The 27,159-nt window shown below is 33.5% G+C and overlaps 4 protein-coding genes and 1 long non-coding RNA gene across 9 annotated transcripts; 1 reads left to right on the plus strand and 4 right to left on the minus strand.

Annotated features, from left to right (window-relative positions):
- Positions 1 to 2,569: 2,569 nt before the first annotated feature.
- Positions 2,570 to 6,631, minus strand: LOC100644034. The gene is made up of 9 exons (XM_048412190.1): positions 6,270 to 6,631; positions 5,700 to 5,930; positions 4,980 to 5,210; positions 4,587 to 4,746; positions 4,064 to 4,387; positions 3,781 to 3,926; positions 3,474 to 3,671; positions 3,024 to 3,230; positions 2,570 to 2,935 (listed from the first exon to the last, which is right to left on the minus strand). Exons 1-5 carry the CDS (start codon positions 6,628 to 6,630, stop codon positions 4,384 to 4,386), a joined length of 987 nt encoding a protein of 328 aa, XP_048268147.1. The 5' UTR covers position 6,631; the 3' UTR covers positions 2,570 to 2,935; positions 3,024 to 3,230; positions 3,474 to 3,671; positions 3,781 to 3,926; positions 4,064 to 4,383.
- A 369-nt stretch (positions 6,632 to 7,000) lies between these two features.
- On the minus strand, positions 7,001 to 9,441 carry LOC105666448. Its single transcript, XM_048412191.1, has 6 exons — positions 9,334 to 9,441; positions 9,128 to 9,259; positions 8,607 to 9,037; positions 8,252 to 8,409; positions 8,060 to 8,187; positions 7,001 to 7,971 (listed from the first exon to the last, which is right to left on the minus strand). Exons 3-6 carry the CDS (start codon positions 8,731 to 8,733, stop codon positions 7,704 to 7,706), a joined length of 681 nt encoding a protein of 226 aa, XP_048268148.1. The 5' UTR covers positions 8,734 to 9,037; positions 9,128 to 9,259; positions 9,334 to 9,441; the 3' UTR covers positions 7,001 to 7,703.
- A 100-nt stretch (positions 9,442 to 9,541) lies between these two features.
- Positions 9,542 to 10,624, minus strand: LOC105666450. The gene is made up of 4 exons (XM_048412192.1): positions 10,422 to 10,624; positions 9,988 to 10,097; positions 9,730 to 9,895; positions 9,542 to 9,642 (listed from the first exon to the last, which is right to left on the minus strand). The coding sequence occupies exons 1-4, from the start codon at positions 10,452 to 10,454 to the stop codon at positions 9,634 to 9,636; spliced, it is 318 nt and encodes a 105-aa protein (XP_048268149.1). The 5' UTR covers positions 10,455 to 10,624; the 3' UTR covers positions 9,542 to 9,633.
- A 4,587-nt stretch (positions 10,625 to 15,211) lies between these two features.
- On the minus strand, positions 15,212 to 26,222 carry LOC100644146 (E3 ubiquitin-protein ligase TRIM71). 5 transcript variants are annotated; one of them, XM_048412181.1, is made up of 7 exons: positions 26,120 to 26,222; positions 20,347 to 20,523; positions 19,782 to 20,057; positions 19,268 to 19,588; positions 18,394 to 18,684; positions 16,978 to 17,541; positions 15,212 to 16,539 (listed from the first exon to the last, which is right to left on the minus strand). In XM_048412181.1, exons 2-7 carry the CDS (start codon positions 20,446 to 20,448, stop codon positions 15,958 to 15,960), a joined length of 2,136 nt encoding a protein of 711 aa, XP_048268138.1. In that variant the 5' UTR covers positions 20,449 to 20,523; positions 26,120 to 26,222; the 3' UTR covers positions 15,212 to 15,957. The 5 variants fall into 5 exon arrangements, with proteins under 5 accessions (XP_048268138.1, XP_048268141.1, XP_048268140.1 ...); XM_048412184.1 differs by having other exon boundaries at positions 20,347 to 20,519; positions 26,120 to 26,210; XM_048412183.1 differs by lacking the exon at positions 26,120 to 26,222 and adding an exon at positions 25,057 to 25,227 and having other exon boundaries at positions 20,347 to 20,519.
- LOC125386342 lies at positions 25,275 to 26,236 on the plus strand. Its single transcript, XR_007226395.1, has 3 exons — positions 25,275 to 25,772; positions 25,858 to 26,021; positions 26,108 to 26,236. It is a non-coding gene; the product is annotated as an uncharacterized LOC125386342 (long non-coding RNA).
- Positions 26,237 to 27,159: the final 923 nt, after the last annotated feature.

The following is a 27,159-nucleotide window of genomic DNA, read 5'->3' on the forward strand; positions in this document are numbered from 1 at the left end:
CACCGTAAAGAGAGAACCCACGTGGGCGATTGGGCACCTGTCGCTCCCTGTGCCCTTTCCTTCTCCCTCGTGCGTTCTGCTCGCTCGTGTCCATCCTCTTCTAGTTCCCTACCATCTTCCCGCTTCCACGCCCTACCATATCCTTTTATCCGCCGCTCTCCTGCTCCTCGCCATTTCTTCCACCTAACAGCCTTCTGGACTCTCTTATTTCTTTCTTTCGTCGCGTTTCCTCGGGCCTGCACCTTGGCGATCTTCTGCCAACCAGCCGAGGCTGCCTCCCTGATTCCACGCCGTTCCCTCTCGCTTCAACCAGCTTCTTCCTCTGCCTCCTGTGTCCAACTTCTTTCCTTCTTCCTCGTTCATCCTCTTCTTCCACTTTGCCTCGTCGTCGCTCGCCGCCACTCTGATCTCTTTCTCTCGCCCTTCTTCTCGTTCGCCGCCGTTCGCTCTACCCGTCACCTGAAAACCTCTCCTTTTATTCGTTCGTTACGACCGAACGTTGGAACACCGAGGAATATAGTTACGAAATCGATCGGGGACCGATCCCTGCGCTTTTACCTCGCGATTACTCGCTCCTTTCGCTGATTAGAAGTTCGTCTTCTCGCGTGTTCGATCGTACAGAAGAGTTGACGAGTTTCCAAGGTTTCCAGTTCCTCGGTTTTTATTTTGGAATCGATCCACCTAATGGTAAACGAGAATGTTGGTTTCAGGCGATATTTAGAAAATGTACTCGAAGAAATGGTAGACTGGAATTTTCGTAAACGTAGTAGTGTCTTGTGGGATAATTTTATATCGTATCCTTTATCCATACTGTTATTATACTGTACTGTATCAACGTGTACCGATCGTAAATTACCAACATTTGTATTAAATATGATTATAATAATTTGTATTAATTGTACAATAAACATTTTATATTAAGCATCTTAAAAAGCGATGGTTTATTCTGTAGCTTAATCATTGATCGCCGTTTGATGTTTCGGAGTTCCTTGATCTTCGGTAGTTGTTTGGTCTTCGGTAGCTTCATCTTCAATAGTCGCTTGGTCGTCGGTAGTTATTTGATCGTCAGTGATCGCTTGATCTTCGGTCATTTCGTCCGACAGTAGTTCATATTGTGTGCCTCTTGGACTTCTGGCTATATTTCTCAAGTCAAATATGTGTTTCGCAGTTTCTCGAATTCTAATTGCAGGATATATTTGTTCATTTAAGTTTTTAACCATCAAATTATGGCTTGAAAAATATAAGACAATTGTACATTAAGAAAAAAAATACATTGGATAATGAAAATAAGTACTGCACATACGTTATGTAATAATAAGATCCTATGATTATGGCTGCGACTAAAATCAGAAAAAGAACCAATACGAAAACACCGACGTAATCTTCATTTGGCAACCAACCAAAAAAGAAACGCGTTGCCTGATCTTCCATCAAATGCGTACGCCAATTTGGAGGTCCTAGAACTTAAAAATGAACTTTAAAATAAGTGAATTCAGCTAATATAAAGTAAACATCGTAAAATCAAAATATCCTTATTCAAAAAACTATATCAAATTTAAAACTGGGTCCGCTATTACATCTACTACAAAGGTAGTTCGCTGCATTATCATAAGTGGATAAATTTTATAGAAATATTGTGTTTTGATAAAACATTCAGATAGAAAAGCTTTAAAGTCTACGAGAAATATTGAACGTGAGTAAACAACCGTGTAAAATTCACTTAGGGAAAATTTTCAAATAATAACATCCCTAGAAGATCTTGAATCTAATGTTACCTACACTGTTACCGGTTTTTCCGGTTCCCACAAGTTTCTACCAAGACTCGTTCAGTAAACTGTGCATATATCAAAAAAGTAAATGATTTCACATAAAATAATGTTTTCTATTCTATATTCTATTCTAAATTCATTTGGAATTTTCTATGTTCTTTCCCTTTCGTATTTGTTACAGATGTTAATTACAGATGAACATCGAACTTTAATTATTTTTCTGTATCGTTACAGTATGAGATCTATTTTACATTTGTCAAGATTTATATCGGAAGAATTTATCATGTCTGAGGTAATTGATGGTAATTATCTTATCATGGGAACAGGGAACTTTTATTATACTATGATTTATTAGTCACTTACTACTGTCCGAATACCCTCTCATTAAAATGTTATTCTTTTAGTAAAGAATGTTTCCTTGGAGATAGTGTATCAGTGATGCACATTATATTCTCGTTATAATAATATTCTCTGATGAAAGATCAAAGCACAACGTAAATTATAATACATACATATACCTATTACTAATTAAGAATACAGCTTATGCAAAATACAAGTGCTAACTTTATACATTTATACAAAATATTCAGAGATATTTGCAGCACAGCTTGTGATTGATATCAGTAGAATGATTTAGACGTAGTCTATATAATATCAAATCATTCTATAATATCAATATATAATATAATATCATATCAATATCATATCATATATGATATAATATAATATCAATCATTCTATAATATCAAAATAAAAATATGAAGAATATAGGTAAGATTAAAAATAACAATTACCTCTGATATATATCATATTTGTTATCCATACAAAATTTAAATCATTTTGCTTCACGACACATTGCCACATCCCGTTATGCGTTTTATTAACTTTTGTAATGTGTTCAACATCGGCTGCCATTGGAAGCGTGATGCCATAATTCTTCCACGTTTTATTGCGTACTAACCAAGACACTTCAAGCTCCGAATAAATGTGTCCTAGGATTGCACAATGGCATTGTATGGTTGTGTCTAGAGTTTCCCTTATTTGCATAGTTTCCTCTGCTGGAATCACTGCCAAGGTGACCACTTTGATAATCGAATACGTTCCATCGATTCGACGTAGTGTCATCGCATAAACGCCAGAATCATTTAGAACCGCTTCCATTATCTCTGAATAAATAATTGTTAATTATCTCTGAACGAGAGATTCTCGGTGACAGCGTAATTTTGGTAAAAACCACGAGAAATTATATTTTACCAATATTGTAATCTTTTAACTCCAATCTTTCGGGCTCTATCTCCACAAAGACACCATTTAAGGACCATTGTAATTCGGAACGAGGAGATTCCTTAATAATTAATTCCACGATATCCGAGTCGGATTTAATTGTGATAGAACGATGTTCTTTGGCAGTAAGAGCCGTATGGTTCATTCTAATTCTTCGATTTATCAATTTTATCGTATCTGCGAGCAAAATAGTTTACGTACCATTTTTACAGAGATGATATCAAGTTTCATTTTGTTATTTTTATACCTAATCTTAATACGATTGTTAGACTGAGGATATTCATGCATTTATGGACATTGAAGAAAGTTCTTCTGACAAATCGAAGATAAATTTATTTGCAGCTGGTTCCAATAAATGACAATATGTATATCGTGTGGAAATCCATAGTCCTCGAATGGAATTAGAATTTTTAAAGTTACCTTCGGTTATATCACCACAAAGAATTTCGTTGCAACGTCCAGTCATTGTACTCGGTCCTACACACGGTTCTCCTCTGATGTTAGGTGTTGGCGAGTCGCAACGTCGTTTTCGAATTCCTGTACCACCATTGCAGCTCACGCTGCATGCCCATGGTCCCCATTCTGACCAACCTCCATCAACTGGTGGACCTTCTATATCTGTCAAGGAAGAAATTTAATTTTATTAATAATGTCTTAAAAAAAACTAAATCTCTTCCCAAATCTTCCTAAATATTTAATAACAGAATACGAGGGCATGTGTTTCTACCCGTTGGAACGCAATTGACAGACCAAGTAACCCAGCTGTTGGCATCGACGCCGACGGAAAAGAAGTAGAATATGAGAAGACTGGTATGCTGATAATGAAACACATTTGTGGCGTTGGAGTAGATGTTCATCGTATTTGCAGACCATCTGCGAATTTTAAAAAGTAAATATCACTCGATAAAACTATCTGAATCGTTGATCCTACTGCGGATCATAAAGATATCTATCTTTAGTGCATAATATCGAATTATATTTGCCAAGTAAAAATTTATACCACTTTTTACCTTATTGTAATATTAGTCCATGAATTCGTTGTGAATAAAGGTACACGCGATTTTTGTTTGTGGAAAACCGTCACTGTAGGGTACGTAGTTTTTGCGAATAATATCCAACGATCTGGATCATTAAGCTTGAGCATAAAATATCTATTAAAATAGTATATATCAGTAAATTACGTTTACTGGAAGCTCTAGTGTTTATTAAAATGAGTATATCGCAAGAATTTAACGTCCTGGGTAACGATAGATCTTTGCGTGTAACTTACAGAAAGTCGTGAGTACAATTTTGGGATAGTAATGCAGCCTGCTGCATGAAAACTGAATATTCATCTGCAAGAGATGTTCGGGTTTTTAAGAATTTTTGAGAAAAGAATTAAAAATAAACAAGAAGAATTTATAATATGTAAAATTGCCAATATAACAGTAATTTGATTAATATATTACAGTATTATATATATTACTGAAATTATACATGCGAAATTTAGAGATTGAGAAACTGAAAACAGGCGAGAAAATTTATTACATTTACCCTGGAGTCTCGGGCATCAGGTAGAAAGGGAAATGAACTGCACCTTCCCCTCGAAGATGAAGAGTCACTTGTTGAGGAAGCAATATTTCTTCGTCAATCCATGTTGATAACGATAGGATTCTGGTGTATTTATCAGTTCTCGTGTTTTCTATATGACAATCTATTTGTATGAAGAATCATTTATATTCATTTTAACTTGATACTTGTATCTAGATTAAAATATGAAAGGATATTCATGTAAAACATTAAACATTTCTATGTACCGATATTAAACATTCGTCCCTATATTTCTCGAGAACATTGCTAACATTAATAGTGATTAATAGACTGTAGATTTTCGTGGACTTATGCGAAATAATAATATTTAGTTCGTTTCTTTAATTGTAAACGTACTTGATCCACGATCGAACGCGAAGCCAACAGCTTTTGATTGTTCGCTGCCATAATAATAATACATTGGTAGAAAAGCATTGGGAGGATCGGGATGAGTCCATTCGAACAATGGTGTAGGATCGTCTTCGTAATAAAGCAATAATTGTCCGCGTGGTATACGGATGATAAAGCTGCTCCATTTTCCTACATAAAGCAAATGTGGCAGAGTTTTCCTTTTGACCAAGGAAATTGCTGTAATTAAACAGACTTCGGTTAAAAAGCGAGATAATTATAACAAGTTGTTCTTAGAAGTATTAGAAGAAGAAGTAGGATGGGAATACACCGAACTTGAAATTACAATGCCGTGCTTTAAAGATATTAATTATACGTTCAATAATAGAACAAATTAATTAAAACTTCCTCTTATCCAGTTTTCCTTTAACCGGTTCCCGCGTTAACCTGTTAGCTGCGAAAGACTAGTTAACTCGTCGGGCTACCAATGTTTTAATGATTTTCAGTTAATAATTTAATTAATCGAAGTTCTTTAGTTTCTTTAAACATACAGACATATTTGTCAACTTCCAAAGAATCTCCTGATTGAGAGATAATGGTCAATGATGGTGAAAGATAATAATAAATTATAAGTTATTATATTAACATTTGCAAATTTGAAATTGCCAACTCTATATTCGATCACTGGGAAACAAAAAAGTATTCCGACTGAATATATTCGCTAATTACCTGTAGTTTCCGATTCGTAAAAGAGAAGTACTTTTTCGTTGTTCGACGTTCCTATTTTGAGGATGTAACGCGATTTTAATCCATCATCGGCTAAAAAGACAAACACGACAGAATCTGGATTATCCGGTTCCCAAGCTTTCACAGAAAAGTGTAAACCTTCCGAACGATATTCGGGTAAAACGTATGTACGCCTATCTAGGCCATCTCCCACGGCAAGGAACGTGTACTCCTCTGTAAAAACGACGATTAATTATAATTTTCATTGTGATTAATTAGAATTAGATTTTATATTAGTATACTTTAATTGCATCCCAAGAAGAGAATCATTACTTTTTAAATAAATAACAAAAATATTGGAATGTCTTTTACCATCGTACTAGAACGCGCTTTACTATTATTACGTTTTAGCTAATAAACAAGGAGGTTCCAAGTTGCTTGACATTTTTTCGATTCGTTCTTTCCTAATGAAAATTCACCGAGGAAACTATTTCATATGGAAGATCTTGAACAAAATATGGAAAATAAAATTTGCGAATAAAATATTGGCTAAAATAATGTCGCAATATTTACCTGGTTTCTCACAATCTCTAACGTTGCATAGATCATGGGGCACCAAAGGATCCTTGGTGTAACACCAAGTGCCGGCGATATTACGCGACGGATTTCTGCAATAATTACTGGCATTCTTGGCGCTTCCTTCTGGAAAGACGCTATCATTGAAATATTCTCTACCGACTGTCAAACTGGTTTTGGCAACTGCTACATTTGCTCCAATTTTTGCAGATCTGACGCGAGTCGTTTTGGTGGTATTTGCTCGAGACGCATTTTGGGCCATCGCTGGTAATTTAGGTCTGATTGGCCATTTGTCACAATCACGTCCTGAACGTGTTTTCGAAAGTGTTCCCATGTAATCGTTCGCCGTACCTGCCATTCGACATTCTGCAAAGGAGAGTTAATCGTCTTTGTTTTGTACTTGTTTTAATGTACGGTAGAACTACGTCGCTGCACTACTCAACTCCACTTATTGCAACGAAATTTTAGGTAACGTCCGATTAACTGAACTTTTGCCGATTGAATTCGCTTGTCTGTGCGCGACCTCCTATTAGGAGCTTTCGTTATACGAACGAAAAAGTATGAACGAAAATAAGTAGCGAGGAAAGTTGACGAGCTTCTGTATAAACCGTTTGTCCTGTCTGACAAATTCAGACGAATGGAGCTTTACTGTATTTAAGCACAAGACTTTTATTTATCGGGACGAAATTTTAATTAACACTTAAATAGAATCATTAATTACCTGACGATCTACATTTTCGAACGGAGCAATATCGTTTTGAAATCGTTACACTCTCCCAAGGGATGTATGCGTAACAATAGGGACCATTGGAGTCGCGAGTGGGATTTCTACATTTATTAAGTGCCTTCAAAGCAGACCCGTCGATAAAATTTTTGTCATCTTTGTTCTCTGCTGGGATCTTATTAAAAGACATGCGTATACCAAAATGAAAAATTTCATGTTTACAGTAATTATTACAGTAATTGCAACAATTATTGTTGTTCATTGTAATACAGATTTACTCTCTGCTGGGATCTTATTAAAAGACATGCGTATACCAAATGAAAAATTTCATGTTTACAGTAATTATTACAGTAATTGCAACAATTATTGTTGTTCATTGTAATACAGATTTACATATGTACTATGATTGCACGCGTTATGTAAGTATGTACTGTCTGAAAGATCGAGTGTCTGAATCATGTCAAAATCATTTGTCTTTTAATTAACATCTTTAGCTTGATATATTAATAACCTTTTCCTAAGTATATTTCTTACTTCTTTCGATATCCATGGAATACATGGAATTTCATTAATGCTTGTCCATTGTGTACCTTTGAATTGAAAATCTCCTATATCGGACAAACAATTTGGTGGCCAAGCATCCTCTACCGCATCTGATTCTATTTAAACGTAAGTTTCTTATAATCGCCTTTCGTATCGGCGTAGAATCATTTATTGAGTATATTTTCTTCAGTATAATTGCATTCTACTATGAAATTTAAATTACGCACATCTGACGATAAATACGCGTAACACGAAGATTTAAATCGAGGAATGTTACCTTCCGGAGAACAAAACAGCGTCCATTGAGCTATTGTCTTTTCGCTTCCAATGCTAAACCACCTCAAACTAGCAAAAAAGATTTCGTTCATGTACAATAATTCAATAGCACCTCTCTGCTTATGTGAATACACGCGTAAATGTCCGCCAAAAATGCTACAACGTAAAAGAAAGCAGTAAAGTACTAAAGTAACTAAATGGACGAATGTAATAAAATTCGATTGTAATATACGAAATCGTCAACCTGATACTGAACTCTCTCCATGACCAAAAATCGAGCAAGCCTGAGGTGGAAATCTCTTTTAAATAATGTTTCGACGATTCTTCGAATTCTTGATACGTAAGTGTCGTAACGTCTTTACTTATTATTACCTATATAATATCATACGGTAATTTAAAAAATGACCTATCAAGATTCGATTATTAGAATATTTACCGTCACAGAGGGATATTCTATCGATGGAGTTTGATACAAACGTATTTGGATATTTTGGCTCGCACGAACGAAAAGCCGAACATCGATCGTATCGTTATTTTTTTGCATGGCCCAAACTTTCGAAAAATCAATGCCGAAAGTCGTATGTGTCTCGCAATCTAAAAATTTTAGTATATAGCTATTATTACATATAGTTAAATAAAACGATTTGGTATTTATTGTAATTAAGATTTAGATAATTCTCTGACCAATATATTCGAGGCTTAAATTTTAGAAATTGTAGGCTGTGCTTTAATCATATTTAACAATAACATTTTCTTCGTATTCTATTGATTTTGATTTATCGAAAACGTACGAGCGTGACAGAACGCGGTGCTCCATAAAACGTTCGTCCCGCGAACTCCATAATACAGAAACGTTTCTGGATACAAGCTTGTAATTCCATGTTTTTTCTTATATTCCTGCATCACTAAAGGTTTCATTGCCCCCTCGATACCAGCGGAAATGAAACCACCACCCCATGTTATCCATATTCCCGTCCACTTTGAACCGACCAAAATTTCAGGAGTATTTTCAACGTTTTCTTCTTCCTGATCAGAGAAAAAAGAAATATACTATTTTTATAATAATTATGTCTTGTATATTGCTAATCTTTAGTTTCTCGTTTAAGTCAGAAAAATTTCAACTTTTTATTTAAGTCTAACGAGTACTTTTATTTCGGATACTCTATATGTATATTTTCTTAAATTTTATATCGTATTCCATTTTCTTCGCTTATAAATTTCCCTGTAAGAAAAGGCATGAATATTCATACTCTATAGATTATACCACGTAATTAGGAATATAGAAAAGTTAAAACATCGTATTGTTACGAACATTATCTGCTGGAAATGTTTGACGGCTGCCAGAATTTGCAAACACCAGTTCAACTCCTGCAGTCCATGTGTCTGCTATTGTTTCAGCGGAAGCGGGAATCGGTAAAAGACTAAGCAATATAAAAGCTTGCCCCTGTACGTATGCATCATTCTGTTAAACTAAGAAATTCTATTGCCACAAAAAAGAAAAGTAACTAAGATTTAAACCTCAAAATAATTCTCCATCAATATTCCCTATCTATAGAAATTATATATGCCTTGATCTTTTATCTACATTTATTTCATCTTTTATGTTCTATTCTTTCTCCTGAAAGAACATATAACGGCATACAAAGTTTTAATGATATACATGTACATTGTGATAATCGAGCGTTGAAAATAAATAAATAAATGTGTATACCTTTTTCTCGTCACCTGGATTCCACAATTTAACCCAAAACGAAGTGTTGCCACTGGGTGCGTGTAATTTTGTGAGTATAGCATAATTAGACGAATTCTTCGTAAATGCTACGCAATCTAAGAGACGTAATAACGAAATAATAATAAGACGAAGAAGATCATGTAGATTAGAATCCATAGAATAAATACAAAATCATGTAAAACCTCTATCGTCGCAAAATGGAACATCGCAATACTGCTTTCGAACATATTCGAAACCTTCTTCGACGTAACACCATGGCCCTCCGACGTCACCTGACGGATTTCTGCAGAAATTTTCTGCCTCCCTACGTGATCGATCAGGAAAGTCCTGATCTCTGAACTTTTCACTCTATAAGACAATGTTACATCGTTGAAGAAAAACAAGAAAAATTTCTTTAAATTCTATTCGCCGAATATCGCATTAAGGTTTATTTTATTCACCTTCGAATCTTCAGGCTCGTATCGTTTGTGCCATGATCTACATTTACTTGCGGACGTTGCGATTTCTTTAGTCCCTCCATATTCAGCTCCTGGTCCCGATAGTTTGCATTCTACTCGTTTATACATAATTATTATTACTACTGTATTTCTCAAAAGAAACATGATTTGGAAAGAAAATTGAATTTTGCAGCGATTCTATTCCATTCAAACTTACCTTTATCGATAATTATAAACTTTCTCAATTTTCCTAATAAAATATTTTCGATCAAATTATTTATATGATCTTTTACACAATATTCTGTTACTTAATAAAGTAAGCAAGTTGCAAATAGCGTGCTTGTCAACTGTAACTCTTATATACGATACTCGATATTTTATTGACTTTACTTATCTCAAATTTTGTAACATTTTAAGTTTCATTTTTATTGTATTACCTCCAAAATTACAAAGTGGTATGTCACATTCATCGTCTATAAGCGAAGGTTCCAAAGTATAACACCATGGCCCTCTATTATCACTCGTTGGATTTCTGCAGTAATTTTTCGCAATTTTTACCGACCTTTCGGGAAAATCTTCGTCGCTTATATCTTTACTAACCTGACATCAAATATTATGAGAATATAGGATCTCTAATAGAAGTGCCAAATTAATATTATTAATATAAACAGTTTTTACAGTTTAAGTTCATAAGTACGTATTACGTAATTGGTAGATTTCGCGTGAAATTTGCCAATTGACTCAGATTCTCGAACGAATAATCGATAGCTAAAAATTTAAAAAGTTTGCCTACGACTTGAATGACCTATGAAAACATTTACACGCCCTACACAAAATGGTATTGTAGCAGCAACCACAGTAATTAGTGACATTAACGAATATAAGTAAATAAAATAGTTTTGAAGATTTTTAATACTTTAGTAATGATCTTTTTTTTAAGTCACCTCAGTTTTCATGAATATTCCAGTATCTATGAATTTTCAATAAAAAAGGGATACAAGCCTTAGATAGAAAAATATTTCTTTGAAATTATCGTTAATTTCTTATTGACAATTTAATTTAGATGAAAGCTACCTCGTGTATTGGTTCTTCTGTGTACCAAGATTGGCATCGAACGCCACCGGAGGTTTTGGCTATTGTCCCTCTATATTCCATTCCCTTTTGCGTTAGTTTGCATCTCATTAAATCGGTAAGGATTGCATTACGTACTACAAGGAACAACGAATAAACATTTCCATCTGATAGTATTAAGTGTCTTATAATTCTATCTTGTTCGAAAATAGCACTAATCTTTATCAGTTTATCGTTCGTTTTTAAAGAGGTATTCGTGATCTATCGTATTTACCTTTTTGACTCGTAGTTGAAACTATGAAAAAGAATATGAATATAAGGTTATAGGTTAGATACAAAACCATACAATGCTGCATGTTAGTAAAAAATATTTATTGACTTCTTTTAGACGTACTAATCCTTATTGGTTATGTATTACTTTATCCTTATCCCTATTATTTATTCTATATCCTACATTTTTGATTGACGCACACAATGATATTTTTTATTTTCGTTCGACGAAACGAACACTAAAATAAATACGTGAATATCAGTTGCGTTATATTGTTTTATCTGAAATTCGTTCTGAAAACGAACGTAATTGAAAGGAAACGAAATTTGAGTAAAAAAGTGAAATGAGTCGAAAATTGATCATAGACAGCATACATTGATACATTTGAAAAATGATATACCTGTGATTATATTCAAAACCTGACATATATTGGAGGAAGGGAAGAGAATTTTACGACTGGTATTAAAATTCTAAAAATTTTAATGGGGGGTAAAATAGAGATTACAATCAAGTAACATTAAATATTCGTTGAATATAAAAATCATTGTTATAAAAGATGTAATATTAAAAGGTTGAAAAACTTTAAAAAATATTGAAAAATTAAATGCAATTAATATCACTTAGACATAATTCCATTTTGTTAACACTATTAACCCTTTTGCTACGGTACCTTTGGAATTAAAAATATTTTAATGCAAAAAAAAGAAATTTATATCATTTGGAATACACACTTAGAAATTTGACAAATGATCGTACTTAAAGTCGTATATGCATGTACTTCGCAGTGAAAGGGTTAACATTTCGAAGAGCAGATTTTTTACTCTCGATTTTTAACTTATATAACTAATTTTCCCTAAACATCATTAAGTTCTCTCTGATATTTCTTAAAGAGAGTACTAGTTCATTTTTTTAGAAATGAAAAACATAAAATACTACATCGCACACGCATCCATACAATTTTCATTTTTCTTAAAAAAAAATTAAAAAAAAAAGTGACATTGGAATTGAATTGTTGCGTGTTTGTCAACGACATAGCAATAACTACACCTATTAGGTATACAAATATGTATGCAAACCAATTAGTACAAATTATAAATTTGCTGAAATGCTTGACAAGATTAAAACTAACATGACACAAAAGCTTGTAATCGGTCTTGCATTTCACAACGAGTTTAACAAATTTATAACAAGTACCTTAGTTTTTAAATCATAGAACTATACTAGAAAACGTTAAGCGTAACATGAATAATTCTCTTAATTTTTTTTTTTCTTTTTTCTTGTATCTTTTTTTCTTTTTTTTTTTGTTATTACGCCACCTCACAACTCGCAATATATGTGTTAAAAAGAAACAGCATATCTGTTTCGAAACATCTATATCGTAAAAAATTTCTTGTAGACGTAGAGAATTTTTTATAAATTTTCGAAAAAAATTTTCGATCTGCGCTCATAATAATCTCTTTGTTCAGTTTCGATTATTATTGTTTTTTTTTTCAACACGAGCATACAATAATATCTCATGTCGGAAAAGATGCATTCGCTTCGCAAACATGTCAACTACTTATCGCATATCGAGCATGCAACATGTTCAAATTTTGACAGCAAACTGTTCATAAAAAGTTCAGCAGTCTAAAAAAATACCAAGAATCAATTCATTTCTTTTTTTCTCTTTGTTACAGAAATATCTCATTTCCTAGATAATATCATAGCGTTTATAAATGATCTTGTATGCAAGTTTCGTAGTACTTTTAGTACGTTGTTTAGTATATATACCAGGTATATGTATATATACGTATGTACGTATATACATATATATCTGGTATATATCTCTTATACATTCTGTTTATATACATACGTATTATAGTGCAATGTGTATACAATATTAGATTCGTAGCAGCATCATTCTGTTGCGGTATAAGAAACTATAACAAAACCTTTCTATTAATCAAATATCTTATAGAAGAATAAACTTATTCGTGAATTCTCTTTCTTTTAAATGGACGTGAAACGCTAGACAATTATTCCCTGCTTTGCTCTCATGCTAGAAGCCATATTAAATCGCGTCTCTTTAGAGAAATACTCAATCGAAAATATTCTGTGTTGTAACTTACTACTGTCCCTGATTAGTTAAACGTATGTATGTAGTAATTGAGCAGGATGTTACGTATTTAAAATCTAACTTAATCTTTGTCTCTTAACACAGCATTGGGATAAACATGCATCGCATAAGAATATTTTGCTAATAGAATTGTTCTATACCAGGGACAACATTATTGCCATATACTTTAACGTTAGAGGTCCTTTAATACGAAGAAATTACTTTTTGTAAAAACTTTTGATAAATCATATTTCGTGTGTAGAAACCTCTTCGACAGTATTAATGTTGAATTGCTGCTTTTGAACATGTTTAGCATGGCGATTTGTTAAAATAATCTTTATCCCCCTTAACATCTCTCCCTTATTTCCGTTCTTTAAATAGTTCAATCATTTTTGTGAAGACGTTTCTACACAATGCAATTGAAAGATCATGTATCCTTTGAACAGAAGCTCCTAGAACTAATATTTGATTGATTGCTAACTGTATAAACTATTGCGTCGGTTATTTTGTAATATATCACCATCTTGCCCAAAAAAGAAAGAAAACAAGAGAAAATAGAAATAAAATTTGATATACTATGTATAGGCCAATAAAATTATCCTATTTAAAAATTTGTCAACTGTAGTTGTGAACACATTAAAATAGATATTCAAACAAATTCTTTTAAGTTTCTATATAAGAAAGAAATGGACGAAGAACAAAATTTCACATCTATTAAGTCAGTCTTATTTCAGTCTTACATAGTGCAAATGTAACTAATGTCTGAGTTTCATCAACATCAAACTAAATCAAATATTCCCACATTAAATAAAGACTTACTAGTGATACATTGAATCCTTATACCTTGTATAAAATTCCATTGTGTTAACTTTTTCACAATTGTTGTGATATCAATTAGGATAATTAAGATAATAGTAACGATGTTACTAGTCATGAATGTGAATGTAAAATGCCGATAGGAATGGTACATTGAATTAATCATGTGCCAACATAATCACGAACAAAATAATGATAATCATTACTAGTTCATAGATACTAGTATGATGATGCTAGTACAAAAAAATATCTCCGATGTATGATATGTCCGAAATATTACTACGACATTGATTTTTTGTGTTTGTTTGATAACTGGTATCGTTAAGAGACGATATATTCTCACTCTTTTTACGTAAATAGTTGCTTTGCAATTCTGTCCATACCATCGACTGTATATATCTCACCTTTATCTTAGCGCATTCCATTATTCCACTTTAATTATACACGTCGATAAAAACATTCTTTAATCACAATTGATCTTTCATAAATATACTTACTCGAAATTGCATTTATATCACCTTGCATAATCAACATGAACCGGCTATAACTAATTGAACAATTTTTAGGGCTGGTCAATTTAATGTTAGACTCTACCATTATTTAATAATAATTTGTTCATTAAAAAAAAAAAAAAAACTATTTTGGATGGCAGAAAATTTTGAAAGTAAGGCTAATGCAAGCTACAGAATGAAGTAGAATTTCGGTATTTTTGTTACGAAATATCTACTATACCAGAGAAAATAGTTATAGTTTCATTGGAAATGACAACTATTTTCTTTATATATATATACATATATATATACATATATATATACATATATATATACATATATACATATATACATATATACATATATATATACATATATATACATATATACATATATACATATATACATATATATATACATATATACATATATACATATATATACATATATATATATATATATACACAGTTATTATATCACTTGTATCGTGTTACTCTCAAACTTCCGATCCAATTTGACAATAAATATCTCCACCGAAAGAGTGGATGGACAATTCTATTAGAATTCATGTACGGAAAAAAATATATTATAAAACTTGACTGTTTATAAATTAAGAAAAATCCAAATTCCAATGACCAGCATTTTTTACAACATGAAAAAATTTGATTTATAAAAATTTATTATTTTTAATATCTCTTATTGCAAAAAAATTATTGCTATAAGCGTTCATATGCTACTGGGATATTTTCCGTTCTCTGTTACTATCCATGAATTCGCAGACAACGGTAAGTACGTAAAAATAACGTAAAAATAATATTCCTCTCCAAACGGAACATCTATAGAGAAACGTTATTTCCACGTTGTCTTTATTCGCCGCAGATGAGAACATCTATAGCGAAATGATTTCAGAACTAAAAGTTCTGAAACCTATTTCATTTTTATATTTTTTTTTTTTGTACTTGTGTATTTGGCACATAGACAATCCGAAGTTTCGAAAGGAATCTATACGGATTTTCATAAAATATGTAACCAGTAAGAAAATATGACTCTAATGCTTTGTCCGACTAAAGCGTTACACGCTTATTTCTAAAATCGAGAATAAGTTGTGTTCGCAATTGTCGCGTAATTTTTTTTTTCTTTATCCCCCATATATAAAATCTTACTATTACTACCGACCCCTTACCACCACCATCACCACCACCCCGCCCATTCTTAGAACGATTGATCGCTTAAATAAGAAGAAGACGATTGTTACCAAAATCTACGACAGCGATTCTCCCGTCGGGGCATAAAGATATCCCTGATGGTCTGTCCATTTCATCATCGCCCTTGCCGTAGCTGCCGAATCGCCTTATGAACGTACCAGATGAGTCGAATATCTGCACTCGATGGTTTCTAGAATCAGCTACGATAATGTTTCCTTCGTCGTCAATCACCAGACCTTGTGGTCTCAGGAACTGTTTGTTGCCACCAGTGTTCTTGCACTCTAAAATTTTCGCTTTTGTGCAATCAGCATCGATGATCACTACTCTATGATTATTGAAATCGGTGGTAACAATTTGGCCTTCGGGATTAAAAGCAACGCCACGCGGTGAATCAAAATATTTCCACATATTCGGCGAGGACTCGTAGCCGTATTTTCGTAGGAAAATGCCCTCAGCACTGAATAATTGGATGCGACGATTTCTAGTATCGGACACGACTATCTGGCATTCGGTGTTCACAGCCACATCCCATGGATAATTGAATTGACCACAGCGGCTACCTTTTTCGCCGAAACATAGAAGAAATTGGCCTTCCATCGTCAAAATCTGAAAATTCACGAGGATACGAATTAAACGAATGATTTACAAATTATTTACAGATCTTCTATCTATTCTATTAACAAATGTTTTTTATGCTTTTCTATTTGAATTAACCATAACGACTCTTGTCATGAAAATAATTTCTGTAATATCAGTAGAAAAAATAATAAGACTGAATAATACAACAAATGAATTCATTTTAATTAACAGAACTGTTAACGGTACTTCGTGTGACTGGCAATTGTGTTATACCTGCTTCTGGAAGTTGTTTCTCATATTTCGCTATAATAGCGGAATGTGGCAGAATCATTACAAATTTGTTTACTTGTATTTCTGTAATTGAGCGATATCGTACTAAATACGAGCAAGTGTTCAAATACTTTTAAACTCGCTATTCTCTCACTGCCTATTTTTAATATTATATTTGAGAATAGTTTGAATTACCTGTATACGATGATTATCTTTGTCAGCTACAATTATACGGCGACGTGCATCGACAGCTACGCCAGCCGGACGATCAAATTGTCCTGGTCCGGTACCATATGAACCAAATCTTCGTACAAAGGAACCATCTTCTTGTCTATATATCTGAATACGATTGTTTGATCGATCTGCCACGATCATATGTCCTTCTCTATCGCATGCTACGCCCCATGGACGGCACAAATTATCATCAATATTACCGGTGTTTCCAATTATTTTTATAGGTTTCATTGGAACATCAGGGTTGCGATTTATTTTAACAATGACCGGAACTATGCTTAAAGCAACTGCTATTCCTCGAACTGGTGAAATTTCTACAGAAACGGATCTATGTTCAAGAAGTATACGAGGTGAATCTTCGCGGTCTCTCAGGGCTCGTCGATCGCCTATTGATCCCGGATTATTCACTATAATGTTTCCAAAATTCGCTATAGCGTTCATTATATGTGTCTCCGAACTATTGAAAGAGATCCAGTTTTCTTCGTGAGATGGAAGAGATCGATAGTTTTGACGGATTTGGAAAATCTGTATTAGATGAAAATCATGCGTTAGTAGAGTGTTCATGCATCTTAAAGTGACGGAAGGATATAAAATTTATTACTATAACGCTAAAATTCAGGAAGTTAAAGTAATCGATTTCAAATTTTATCCTTATAGCAGATATTCACGGTGTTATAGCGATGTTTATATTCTTTTATGAGACCTTTAATATCAACATTATTATGAAACATAATTCAATATTGATAAGCATCCTATACTAAATACTAATCTTTAATTTTTTCACTAAGGCAGTGACACAATATCCCTAAAAGAATAATGTAAAGGCCATATGAAACAAATCAATCAAATCTGTATTAGATTTTAGATAGAACGTATAAAGATAACGTGTATGCAGAGGAAGAATTTCCACATGATTCTGTTCGTCTTTTCCATTGGTGATTCTAGAATTAAAATGTTCCACGAACGTTACCGTTACAGTTTCCTCGCAGAGAGGAAACATTTATTTGTCGAAATACTATTTAGATTTTGGAAAATGATTCACAAGCGCAGGATCAGAGAGGTAGAAAAATGTTTTGCGTCATTCACGATTGAATATCGGAAAAGATAGATAACACGTGATATCTACCAACTAATATCAGATTTTAAAGAAACAACATTTCATATAGAGTAACCTAATAACTATGATGTTACAGTCGTTAAGTATATTTAGTTACAGTATTATTTTTTGACAACCAGCAATGTCGATAAAATGATAGTAGTGAAAAGATTTTTAGTACTATTAGTTTCACTACGTATAACGAATGTTGGGAGGATGTTAGTTATCTAGATATTGAAAAACTAAAAAAATATTAGATATTTTATTTCATTAATCGATACCTCAGCCGAAGCCATATCCTTGATAATCGTTAGACGCATTGGATTGTTGATATAAGTCCCGCTCTCTATAACTTCACTAAGTGTATCAGCAGCACGAGTCAGTCGGGTTATTCCACTTCTGATCCCATCGTCTCTTTGTTGTAGCGCAGCATATTTTTGAATTCTGGCTTTCTCGATTTTATCTAACAGCTCTCTTTCTCTCGCCTCCAAAGCTACAATTATTCTTTTCACGCACATCGACAAATCTGCAGCTGCTTGTCTTGCTTTCTGTTCTAACATCTCTGCGGCTACCTGCGAAAGAAATAAATCAAATTATAGACACGAACATTTTACGAATATACTAACCTCCATCTGCATACTCGTTTATTTTCAACCAGTGGTTTTAGGTGGATTTTTATTTTCTTCATATTTTTGTTTAAATTTTGCTCTCCTTAAAAGAATCGAAGTAACATGCATCGGTAGAAAAACTATCGGAGAGTATATTGGAAACTTGATTAGAAGAGTATTAGGAAATTCTTATATTAAAGAGACAAGATCTTAAAAGAGAACTGCTGGATGAATTTAGACAACTCAGTAAGCAGATGACGTCAAAGATAAGATTGCAAGCGAATGGTTAATAGGAGTATTATTCTGAATATTTAATTTTTCTAAAAACATTGTGTCTAATTATATATTTCGACATAGATATTGACAAAGTATTAACCATTCTTGATTTAAGATATCTAATATTAGCTGTAATTACTTCAATCAATTCTCTAATTTTTCTAAAAAGGTATCGACACAACATTCTCGATGTACACTATGATCGTTATAAAATATGATCATCATCATATTTTATATCTGTGATAGATGAATTTCTCAAGGGGTGACTCACTTGCACATTATCTAATTCGTCCCTGAGGGTCGAAATTCCAAGCCTAGCTTCTTTCAGTACTTGACTCGCTTGAACGCAAACTTTTTCAATGGCCTCGTTAAACTCAACTGTAACATGATATTGATGAAGTTGCAATTCACATTCAGTACAAACAGGTGTGCAACAAGTCTGACAAAATAATTTTCGTCCATTGCGATGAATATCACAGTAAAATGGCTTTTGTAAAGGTTGCAAATTTGGATTAACTATTGCAGGGTTTAGTGCTTGCGGTACATCTTGCCCCTGGCTATATTCGATCCCGTTTTCTCCGTCCAAAGGACTCTGTGTACAAGAAAAAAAGATACTTTATTAGCATATAACATAGTTCTATAGTAGAAGTTGTCAAAGGCTATTGAAATTTTTTTTTAATTTATTTTATTCGTCCATAAGAAACCTATAACGAATAAACTTAAGCTAAAGATTACACATAGAAGTTAACTGTTTAAAGAAGGCTGATAAATCGTAATATATTTACCAAACGCACACGCCTAGAGCACGCATCGCAAAGTATGTCAGTACAATCCCTGCATCTAACTCTAGCTTGTGGGAATAGAATATTGCGGGAAGTCGAGGCGCTCAAACTATTGGTGCAAACTTGTATTAAAGTGTTAATCATTGAATCCATTTGATCTTCTGGGGATGCACTGTGACGCGGTGGGGAGTGTATACTATTTGGTGATGATGCACTAGTGCCTGGTGGACTTGTGTTAGAATAGCTGGATCTGTTAAATGGCCACCATATACTGGTCAACTGTAACGAAGGAAAAATCCTTTATAATTGATCACCTTGGATCCGTTAGTACCTCATTAAGGTATCTTAAAAATGTTTCAAATTTCTATAGAAACGGATATTAAATGAAAATTAGATTAAAAAATCTTGTTTTTATTTGTTTTAAATGAGAGGAACAGGTAAGAAACTTCAAAATGTGTAAACATATAAAATATTTAAAACTTCGATATTGATCATGTGTGTGATTCAGCATTGACAAGTGTGAATAATAAAAGTTTCTTCGTTATTGATACTTTAATAGACTTCATACCCTAAGAAGTTCTGCATTTGGATCTTCCTGTCTTGGAATATCTCGTGGATAGTTCGGAGAATGGAAAAAGTGAAGGGGTCTAGAAGAATGATTCTGATTCATGATGCTGTAGGTGTGTAATTAAAACCTTTCAGGGAAATTTAATAGAGAATTGCTGTCTCCTCGTGATGACTCTACCTGGAACAAAAATAATTCAAATAATTTAAATCAAGATTTAAGTAATTATTTTCATTATATTGCAAAAATTTGTCAAACGTGAAAGTAAGTAATCCCAAAGCTTTACTCTAGCTCACACGTTGTATCAACCACCACATACGCCGTAAACATAATGTAAGGTTCTGTATGTATAAAATCCTAAGAAAATGAATATTAATTTCTTTGCTGATTTCTACAGAAACTTTTACTTTTAAACAATATGCTGTATATTGAACGAAATTTTGTCAATACATTTCGTAGGTAGAAATTTTATTCGTAACAAACGACGTACCCGTATACAACATCTTTCCCTTACTTATATCCGTAAAAAAGAAATTGATGATCGATTTGGAAAAAACTGGGACACTCAACAAGACATGGGGATACTTCTCGTTGGTCCCCTTAGCATTCGTACCGTATATCGATCGTGACTTACGGATCAAAAAATATCGAATGTATTTACAGTATCATAGTTACAAGCTGAATCAAGATCGATTCATAAGGGAGTCAACGGAAAAGCATTTTGAATCGTACGGATGGCCTCTTGATCCAGTTTCAAAGGCGAAACACCCCTGCACAGCTGGTTCAAGGTCATCATATGAGTCCTAAACAGCGAAGAATCGTGATACCCTTTTCAGTTCGGGGATCGAGAAATGGGGTCCCGCTTCCATTGGTGGGACCTCGTAGAAATCAATAACAGTAGGAAATTCGACGTAAGTACACACGTATCGCCGTCTATGTGTTTCTAAATGAATGTTTCAATCAGCTTCTAATCGTAACTTTCTCCATTCGTTAACGTACTATTCGTGATTTAAATATAGAGACTCCGATTCGAAGGGATAGATTCGTAACTTCGTTTCATCGTCACCCCTGTTAAAGATGGTATTGAATGAAAATGTATTTCGAATTCATGGTAAATGCTAAAGACATGGAAAATTTGCCAAGCTTTTATTGCTATTTATACGAACTAGTCAAATCACGAGATTTCCAAAGGAAAAAAAAAACAGAATCCTTACGGAATCGACCTTTAATTTTCTATGAGGCCACGTGGCTTGAAAGTTACTAATTTCCTTATATCGTTATCGCATTATTGCTATCAGATGACTTATCTATAGCAATTACTAAAAATGTAAATTAATGTAAATCTCATCCTAGTTCAAAAGTTGCTACTCCAGTTGCTCGAGAAGTTAGAAATTACACACTATAACTTCGTAACATGATGCGACTACAGTATAAATCACGTTTGCGTCAAGAATAAAATGAAATTAACATCTCAAACAAGCTTCTGACATTAACATTAATGTATGAATATTTGCATTTCTATTTCTAGAACTACTCGTGCATCTACTTATAATATATAAAATAGCATATTGTAATATATATTTAAAGAATGTAAAGTGAAAAATATTGTTAAAAACGACGTAAATCGAGACCCATTCTATGACCCCTCGGGGTTGGAATTACGTTTTAAATATTATTAAAAATATTTCCCCTGTAAATTATATCCCATATTACACATAAGATCGAATGCAACAGTTATATGGTGCGAGTATTTACGTTATGAAGTTGCGAATTTTAAACTACATTAAAATTTTCATTTTATTTTTATCGTACATTTAAAATAATAAATCAAAAGAATTCCTCGATGAGAATTGATAGCGGCGTTTAAACAAGAATTTAGTCTTTCAGTCTTTCAAGTTTTTCAATTTAACGCATACTTCAAATCGAATATTAATATGAAAGGGAAATGACTCGTGCTGCCTTCATAAATGTAAAATCTCATACAACGAGTTCAATACTGACAACCGTATGAATGAAACTTCATCGTCTGATCGATAACACTTCGTTAATTAGTTTCCAATCGTGTGAATTCCGTTCTTATGTAACCACGTAACACATTGACAGGTTTATCAAAGAGTATATTAGAAAATGCATTCTAAAATCTGAATAAAATTATATTCATTAATTACAACTCTATAATATTCGTTTAACTGTAATTAATGAAATATCAACAACGACAAAACATATTGGTACAGTATTTCAGAGCGAGTATATCTCTTAATTATATTTCAGAAATTTCTCTAATACGAAACATCAATCACAATTTATTTCTTATATAAAACGACCTTTATGCGTTATACGTTTAGGAAAAACTGAATTTATTAACTTTCTGTCAAAAGTTTGATATAATATCATGCAATCCTATTGATTTTATATCGCTGTTAACAAACGTAATTTGTTTTAAATAATTCGTAAAACGTTCGCTAATAATATAATATTGGGCTGGCAAAATTCCAACAAAATTATTGAACAATCAAATTTTAATAAAATGTAATATTGCAATATTTGCCTGATCAAATCTGTATGACCCTTATAGTATAAGAATGACCTCGTCTCACCTTTGTACGAAAAACTGTTCTATTTATCGAATAAGAGTATAAAGTCGACAAAGAAAATGTGTCAGGTAAACGGAAAATTTCCCATCTAACATTCGATTAAAAATAAAAGCTCACAACACGAAAACGAAAATATTTCTAGAAATATTCCACATTTATAATAATTGAATAAATTAATAAAAACAAATCTACTAATTATTTGTTTAATAATAATTTATAAAAGTTGGTCCACTATGACCGCTAAGAATCGGGGATGGTTTGTCTATGAAGAAACGGCATGTTTGGTTTACGGTAGTTCCATGCGAAAACCTTACACATTGACCTGCAAACTTTCCCTTTTTCCGTTTTTCCAGCAGCTGGCCTGCAGCAGTTAGGGGGTGCTATCCTTGAAATTACCATGGTGACGAAGGTTAGATCTGCTATTCTTTTCGAGGGTCAAAAAGAAAGAGAAAGTGAAGTGTATGTATCTGTCATTCCCTGGGACCCCCAGTAACGTATGGCAACAAGAAATTCCGAGGAATTGTAAACGCGGCTAGTAACAGGTAACTGTCACTATTCTACGAGATATTTGAAAAGTTTTTCCAGTGTTTCAAATTTAACATTGTCTCTAAGTAGCAAAGAAAAGAAGATAAAGAAGAATAGGGAAAAGAATTATCTAGCTGTTTCCTGTTTGGGTTATTGAATATATATATATATATATATGGGACGTTTCCTTTGTAGAGAAGATGCTCAGAATTATGTTCAGGATTATGTTATCAGAAAGTGAAATTCAAAAGCTTTTACTTCTGATGGATTAATTAATGTATGAAAATATGTACAGAATGGAAATAAAAATTAATGAACAGAATTGACATTGTGAACGATTCATCTGGAAACAATGCTTCTATTTCGTTTTGATCAAAAATAGGATAAGGAAAATATAGCAAACTAATTTGAATTTAAATTGGCTTTAGTGTTAAATTGATTTTCAATTGTATCTTTATTACAGTTTTCAATATCGATTGTATGAAAGTTTGAAAGAAAATTATACTTAGAGTATAGCAAAAAAATAGCTATAAATTCATACAATGTTCTGCTATCTAACGAGCAATATCATGTACGTAAAGAAAAAGTAGCTATGTAAATAATTGTTTAAATATATAATGCAATATATTAAAAGTTAAAATAGAAAAAATATAACTGGACAAAGTATGAATTTCTTTTTTCATTTAATTCTTTACATTCTCAATTTGTCCAATTTGAACATTTGGAAGAATTCAAAGTATGAATATAAATCGAAATATTTTTATAAGATTTGTTTCTCAGATGAAGGAAAATACACGCGTCTGCGCATCTATCGGATATTATATGGGTGTATATACTTAATTATATTAAAATATAAACTTTTCAGTTTACTATATCATTAAGCCCAATAAAATTTTCTACAATATACAATACATACTTACAGTTCGAAAATTCAGAAAAAAGTTCCTTTAAACATTCAATGTTGATATTTGAAAATCTCTTCTATTCAAATTATATTGAACAAACTATATTTATATATACTTGTACGTATAAACAAAAAAGAACGATTAAATATGAACTTCACGATACCATCATATTCTTATTGAAACATATTTTCAAAGTGACAGAAAGTACGCGATGATAGAGACAAACCGACGAAAATGAACGAACTTTCCGAATTTCAACGTTGGGTAACGTCGTCGTAGATACTTACTTTCCCTCTCGTTCGACTTTCAATGTCGTTCGAGAAGAGCACTTTACGATACAAATACAGGAATGTAAACGAACAACGTTCGACCTGAGTGACAGTCAATTTTCAAGCTATCTAATTAACGCCCTACGTCACACTATTCGATCACAACATTAATAATACCTTTAAACTGACCGAGAGTCAAGAATCGATGGAACAGTTTTCACTTTCGTTTCATTGCGGGAGCGTACGCTCTCATTTATTCCAAGTTACATGCAACACGAGAGTCGTTTGCCTCTCTTTGCCTAACGATTTTCATTCAAATTACAAAAAAAAAAGAAAAAGAGAAAAAAACAACAAACGAACTATAAATCCAAAATAGAAAATACGTTAAAATATTAAAAACAAAAAAAAAAAGATACGTACCCTTGCCAACAAGACGTTGTTTACCAAAGGCAGAGATGAATGGTTGAAACAGGAAGAGCTAACTGATCCTCTACTGCTGGAAGCTGGCGCGAGAAGAAGGTGGAAAATAAGACCGGAAGAATTGTGAGCACGTGGTCGTCGAAGGAGGCAACTACAGTGGATCTCTAGTGGTCTCCCGAATTCGACAACTGGAGTACTGAATTCTGGTTTGAAACTCAGATCCCTTTAGCACCCTCTGCCCCTCTACTTCTCTTCCTTCGCTCCCCCGCTCCAACCCCTAGCCGTCCGTTTAGCCAGGCAAGCGAGCTTTTCTCGACCAATCGAGAGAATGCATTTTTACCCCCACATTCGAATTGGTGATTCACACCCCCGCACTATCTTTCCACGTTGGAGCAACAAATACACAATACTCCTTTTTTCTCTCTCTTTCCTAGCTGTTCTATCCCTACCATCCCTTATCATCTATTTTCATTCGATTTAACGTTTACGTTTTTTTGCGAGGACTTAAGACTTTTTTTTAAATAAAATCAATCCAGTTCGAGGTATATATACTCGCTAAATCGGACCATTCCAGTTCGAACTATAAGTAGCGTATATATATATATATATGTAGCTTCGACATCGCGTACCAATTATTATAAAAATCAATTATTAAGATTTATAAGTTATTTCGTTTGGAAGTGAATGGGAAGAGATCGGCGCCTCGCAGTGTGAATGTGAGTACACGGAAGTAATAGCATGCAACAATATGTATCCATATGCAATGAGGTTTGGGGTCCAGTTGAACGTGTTATTCACCAGGTGCAGAATAAATGAATGATCAAGCAACGAGGAAGAGTGGAAGCCAGTTCCTCAGCGTGCATGATTCTAACGCGAGAATGATATAGAACTCGTGGTCCTAAACACGGGAGATGAGAGCTTTTCACCGAGGGAAACACGATCACATCGTTCTATACATGGTTGCTGTACTGTGTCATTATGAACGATCGCACTCATGTGTGTACGTACGTGCATTCGATAGATCATTAATATTTGATTTCTTTTACGACAGATAGAAGCTTACCGCTGTGGCGGCATTCCAGGGCGCAGACGGTTTAATCGTAGCCACCTCCTCCAGAGCGTACGTGTGCATGCAGCTACGTAGTCCAGCACCTATATACTCGGCGGAAGAGTTTTCCATGTCAAGGGATGATAGGACGCGTGCGCGGGGAAATCATGAATGGAGCCCACCGTTCAATGCGAGGGGAGTCCAGCTACACAATCACAATCATACATCCACTCTACTTTTATTTATATCCCTCCAACGGCGACCTTCAACTAAGGTAGGGTTGATCAGACAAATCAGGTTCTCCATTCTGCGGAGAAACAGGTGTCATCTCCGATTCTTCGCGATTTTTATACAACGATTGCTCTCGTCAAATGACGCAAACCGATGATAAATTATGATCCTGAAGTTTGTGTCGTTAGGTCCATGTGGACATTTCATTTGTACAAGGCAATCGATGATCTCTGTTGTGAATCATGCTTGCTAGAGCTACTTGTAATATGGATAATTTTCGGTCCCTCTTGGGAAGGGTTTAAATAGATAAACATTTCAGTTGTTTCAGACATTTACAGTTACAGTTACAGTTCTTTGATGTATTTCGCTAAATTTCTTCTTCCTGATAGAAGTTTATTTTGTGAAATTAACTTTTCAGTATCTTATACTCTTTATGAGAATATCGCACCAGTTATTGATAACCGTAGAATAATCTAAAATTAAAATTACGTTATAGGAGAAGCCTATTGAACATTCAAATCATTATATCCCTGATCGAACGAGTAAATGAATATTGATTTCAATCATGGAAGTGTTATAAGTATTTATGTGGGAGATATAAAGAGATAAGGAAAGAGAACAGGATGGGAGATATAAACCTGAATATTTCTCTTCAATTTTCACGTCAATTACTAATTTACCTAATCAGAATAATAGTCGAGCTTATAAACATATCAGGTGATTGATACGTTCTCTTTTGAGTCCACGCACGTATTAATATGCAAATAAAGCTGGACGTAAGACATGAACGATATGAATGGAAAAATATTTCTATGGAGAGTTGT

This window comes from Bombus terrestris, chromosome 14 (genome assembly GCF_910591885.1).
Source record: "Bombus terrestris chromosome 14, iyBomTerr1.2, whole genome shotgun sequence".
NCBI classification, from domain to species: domain Eukaryota; kingdom Metazoa; phylum Arthropoda; class Insecta; order Hymenoptera; family Apidae; genus Bombus; species Bombus terrestris.